At 54.0% G+C, this 5,374-nt stretch overlaps 2 protein-coding genes across 2 annotated transcripts; both read left to right on the top strand.

Moving 5' to 3' along the window:
• The first annotated feature begins 384 nt into the window (after positions 1-384).
• Positions 385-813, top strand: LOC118858470 (keratin-associated protein 10-12-like). The gene is made up of 2 exons (XM_036768992.1): positions 385-409; positions 554-813. The coding sequence occupies exons 1-2, from the start codon at positions 385-387 to the stop codon at positions 811-813; spliced, it is 285 nt and encodes a 94-aa protein (XP_036624887.1).
• A 3,030-nt stretch (positions 814-3,843) lies between these two features.
• Positions 3,844-4,596, top strand: LOC118858469 (keratin-associated protein 10-3-like). The gene has a single exon (XM_036768991.1). It carries the CDS (start codon positions 3,844-3,846, stop codon positions 4,594-4,596), a length of 753 nt encoding a protein of 250 aa, XP_036624886.1.
• The last annotated feature ends 778 nt before the right edge of the window (positions 4,597-5,374 follow it).

Below are 5,374 nucleotides of genomic sequence, written 5' to 3'. Positions count from 1 at the left end.
GTTTCATTGGCCATTTTGTGAGTTCTGTAGACTCAGCTAACTCTTGAAGGCGCCAGGCAAGAGGGAGATGGAGCTAGAATAAAACACCCTGTTTCAGGAGGAAATGGGCCTCTGAAAGGACACAAATGAGCCTCAGACCCAAGGGAGAATGTTGTTGCTCAGAGCAGGAAACCCAAAAGCATGTGATAAGATGCTAGGAGGGAAAACAAAGGCCGTGGCTGCTTTGGTGCTGTGTCACACACACACACACATACACACACACACACACACACACACACACACACTGCAAAGGGGTATAAAAGCCTTGGTGAGGGGGGAAGGAGCTGTCCAAATCCATCCCTCCTCCTCTCCTCCTCTCCCAAGATCCCACCCACTCCAGACACCATGTGCCACACCAGCTGCTCCACTGCTTGCCAGCCGACCTGCTCTGTGCCTGTCTGCTGCAAGCCTATCTGTGTCCATCCCTGCTGCCGCCCAGCCTCCTATGTGGCCCTGCTGTGCCGCCCAGTGTTCCCCGTGGTGACCAGCTGCCAGGCAGTCTGTGGAGCTGGCAGCTGCTCCCCCTCATGCTGTGGAGGCAGCCCCAGCCAATCCACCTGCTGCCAGGCTGGTCCCTGCAGCCCCACCTGCTGTGTGTCCAGCCCCTGCCAGTCTGCCTGTTGTGTGCCTGTCTGCTGCAAACCAGCTCTGTGTGTGCCCGTGTGCTGCAAGCCTGTGGCCTGTGGGGTCCCCTCCTGCCAGGTCTCCTGCTGCCAGCCAGCCTCCTGCACCTCCCTGCTCTGTGGACCCTCCTGCCCTACCTCCTGCTGCTGAGCACACTGTCTCTGCTCAGATGAGAGGAGCCTAGAGCATCCATTTCTCAGATCCCTGTGATGACAGTCTTGCTCACCCACTGGGCACTCAAAGCCAAGCAGTCGGCCCAGGATCTTCAGCATTGCAGCAATTCTCCTCATGAGCTCTGTGGAGTAAATGTCCTCTGGGTCCCAAGATTCTGGTCTTCTCAAACTGTGCAGTCCACGCACATATAGCCCATTTCTCTCAGGGGAACTGCTTTTATAATATATTTTGTCATAAAAATAAAGTTATATTGTCACTCATTAGATCTCACTCCATTTCTTTCATTTCACTGTCATAAAATGGTTTCCTTAATAAAGTTTAAGTAATTGAATGTTTGTTGGGAACATGAAAAAATTCAACTACAATGTAGCCTTGAGGAGAGGTGTGAGTGTGTGTGTTTGTGTGTATGTGTGTGTGTGTGTGTGTGGTGTATCTGTATCTGTGAGAAAAAAAAATGACCTGAAAGATGATGAATCTGGCATCAGCAACCAACTATACATAAACACACGCCTCCACACACAGGGAACTACTTTGTCATGTCTAAGAAGTGTTGATGACAAGGCTATGAATCTCTATCATCTTAAACAAAATTGCTTTGATGTCAGAAGTAAAATAAGAGATATCTTCAAGGACTGGAATGACTAGAAAAACCCCTGAAAATAATAATGGCTAACATTTGTGCAGCTCTTAGTGCGTGCTGCACATTGGGCTAAGCATTTGCCATTAACACCTTCTTTGATCCTGAAAATCACACTGGGAGGTTGGCTCAATGGTAACCCACTATTTGCTATCGAATGTCTGGAGTGAAATTGAAACAGAAGCCTTCCTGATCATGGCCTTGTGATCTATCCGCTAAAACACTCAGCTATCAAGGGTGTCAACAAACACGTCCCTCCAATTCACAGATGTGTGCATAGACCAACTTCTATGTTTGGGAGTGATCAGTGGCCAAGAAAGAATTGTAAACATGGAGGCTAAAGGGGGAGGGAGAGGCTGGATCTGAAGTGAGTTCACTTTGAGAATGTATTAAACCCTCAGAGAATCAGCATCAGCCATAAGAACATAGAGAGCAGAAGGAAATAAATATTTGGTTATTTGAGGCAACATTTCCAACATTACTCTGAAATAAGCAGACTACCAAGAGAACTAGTGGGGACATCGAATGCTGCCCAAGGACAAACCTGCACTGCCCTGATGGAACGGCACATGGCACCAATGGCCCAAATGGTGGCAATGCAGCCTCCGGGCATGACTCACCTGAGGTCTGAGGCTCCCAAGAAGACTCTTGGATTCTGGCCTCAGAAAGCCACCTCAGCCACAATGGAAGGGGACCAAAGGGGTGCTGTCTCAGGTGACATTCACCATGGCAGGGAGAGGAATGACTGTCTGACCAGGAACTCTCCCCGCACCCTGACCAGGGACACGCTGTCACAAGAGACCCCTGGGAAAAGTCAGGGCCAGAAAATCCTCCAGCCAGCAGTCTGTCACAGCCCAGGAGGTTATGCCTGGCAAGCAACAACAGGACTAACCCTCAAAGTCTGACTTCCATCCCTCATGGACCATGTTCATCCATTGGCTTAGGGCATGGACTTCAGCAGGTCCCTCTGTGCTTCCTGGTGCCCTCTAGCATGGAGGCCAGAACCTGCCATGAAAGCTGATGCCCTGCCCCCCACTCTCTCCACTTTGAGTGAGAGATTCTCCCCTGCTGGAACATATTTGAGGAGGCATCTGATCATCCAACTCTTCCTGGGATGAGCCTCCCTTTCCACAGCCTCCCTGGTCCCCAGCTGCCCCCACAGCCATAGGAGGCCCTCTCAGCAGAAGGGTTGTGAATCAGGACCGTTGGCAGCTTTGCTGCACAGGACCCTGCACCACATAGACAAGCCTATCCACTTCAAGACATCTCAGAATGCTCTTCTTGCCTGGTCCCTTGGAATCCTCCAAAGGGGAAGGTCCAGGGAAGGTCCTTAGGGATCCCACTGCCCTTTGCCTGGGATGGGAGGTGCATCCTCTATGCCTTCACTACCCAGCTCCTTGAAGGTTTGTCTTCCCTTCGCTGAGAAGTGTTGGGTATTCCCATCAATGGCCCCACTACAACAAGCCACATGGCAAAACCTTGAGTCGCAGTGCTCACAGACATCCCAACACATATGCGAGTAAGCCACAGATGCTTGCTTCAAAGAGTCCAGACAGGATCTGCCCTCCCATCCCCTCCCCCATCAATACTGTTGTGCTTCCTCCATCAGACTTCTCCTGGGATGTGTGCCTTGGAATGCCCATCCCATAGATGCTCCCACCAGTCCTACATTGGACCAAGCCATGTCTCATGGTCTCTGAAAACACCCACAAGGCCTCCCTGCCACAGGCACCAGCTTGTTCACGCAAGAGCACCCAACCATGCATGTGTGAACACCTTGGCCACAGGAGCTGTGCCTCATGCCACAAGAGCCCCAGCACGTGCCAGTGTGACCACCATGTAGGGCACTTTCAGGCAAGCGACCCTATCCTTCATTCATTCTGCCTGCTGGCACTTACTTCCACTCAAGGGAAGCCAAGACCACTGATTTACTTTCAGTATCAGCTTTGGCTGCAGGGATCCAACAGACCCCAGGTCAGGGGCCTCACCCAAAGCCATCACTTCAAATGTGTGCTCACAAACACACACACACAAACAGAGGCATGCTGGTACAGATATTGATGGGCTGCTGGCCATCTCCTGGATGTCACCATCACCTAATGATGGGCTCTGAGGGAAGCAGCCAGCCATAAACAACAACAGGGAAGAAGGCACCATCTCCCCTGGACACATCCTCCTCCAAGAGGGATATAAAAGCCCACCAGGCTGCCCCACCTTCAACCACAGCCCCACAGCTGCACTCACACCCACACCCACAGGGACACTCCCAGTGAGGATCAAGCTCCTCCCAGCCTCAGGCACTCAGTCCCTCACTCACACACCTTTCCCACTCTTTGCTGCCCAAGGCTCCCAACACAGCTGCTCCCACCATGGCAGACACCTGTTTTTCTAGGCCCTGTGTCCCCACAGCCTCGGCTGTCTCTGTCTGCTCTAGTGACGTGAGCTGTAGCAGCAACATCTGCCTGCCCAGTTCTGACACAGGCTCCTCCTGGCAGCTGGACGACTGCCCAGAGACCTATTGTGAGCCCAGCTGCTGTGCCCCCTGCTGCTGCCCAGCCCCATGCTGCACACCAGCCTCCTGCCTGACCCTGCTGTGCCGCCCAGTCTGCTGTGTGCCTGCCACCTGCCAGCCAGCCTGTGAACCCAGCCCCTGCCAGTCTGTTTGCACCTCCTCCTGCTCTCCATCGTGCTCCCAGCAGTCCTGTTGCCAAAGCCCTAGCTGTGCTGCCCCTCCCTGTGCGGTGCAGTCCTGCTCCTCTGTCCCACTCTGCTGCAAGCCCAGCTGCTATATCACCCTGCCTGTGTGCTGCAAGCCCAGCTGCTGTGTGACCACAGCCTGTTGTCCAGACTCCTCCTGCTGCCAGCCCAGCTGCTGCCACCCTGCCTCCTGTGTGTCCCTCATCTGCAAGCCAGTGTGCAGACCAGCCACCTGCTGTGTGCCTCTCTCCTGCAGACCCTCCTGCTGCACCACCACATCCTCCTCCTCTTGCTGCTGTGCACCCTCCTGCTGTCCAGCCCCCACCTGCTGCCGTCCTTCCTCCTCTGTGTCCCTTCTCTGCCGGCCCACCTGCTGCAAACCCTCCTGCGGCACTACCACCTGTGGCCAAAAATCTTGCTGTTGACCATAGGGTGCTCTCTCTCCCTCTCTCTCACTGACTCTCCACCCCTGCCAGACTTCTTTGGGCCTCCTGGGTCCATCCGCAAACATTAGCCTGAATACCTGGCTGACATCACCCCCAAAGGCATCGAGACCACCAGGCCACAGACAACCAACTGCACCAAGTACCTGACCCACGCCAGGACCATGCCAGGCCCCCTCCAAACTAGGGCTGACACCAGGCACAACTCCTGCTTTGCCATGCACCTAACTCAGTGTCTATCATCCTGGCACTGCCTGCAGCTCTCAGGCTCTCTCTAGGCTCAAAGGGTGTGGGGATGGCCCTATCCATGGGCCCACCTGGCAATAAACCACATCACCTCACCTTCCTGGCCTCTCACTCACCTTTTTTCTTTATCCTTGGCCCACTGGGGGAAGGGGGAGCATAAGCCCTGCACGTGGCAGCCTGCAGAGCCCACCAGGTCACAGGAGACAGTGCACAGACCAACCACCATGCCATGCACACACTTCACCATGGTCATGCAGAGCCATACACTGACACATCCCTCCCCAACCCATACTGTACCATGTGCACACCCATCCACCTGCCACCAGGCCACTATCCTCTTGGCTTAAACCCTTCCCCTGAATCCACCAACACAGCACCTGCAAAGAGGCCAGCTCCCACCCAGGAGTGATCTCTGCACACACTTAGTGAGGCTGTCACATGCTCCCATGCACACATCTCTGTGAAATGACCTCCCTGTCCCTCAGCACAAGGCTTTCTAGGGTCAAACTACCAA

Source organism: Trichosurus vulpecula, chromosome 7, assembly GCF_011100635.1.
Source record: "Trichosurus vulpecula isolate mTriVul1 chromosome 7, mTriVul1.pri, whole genome shotgun sequence".
In the NCBI taxonomy this organism is placed as follows: Eukaryota; Metazoa; Chordata; class Mammalia; order Diprotodontia; family Phalangeridae; genus Trichosurus; species Trichosurus vulpecula.
This window is presented reverse-complemented; position numbering and strand designations above follow the sequence as displayed.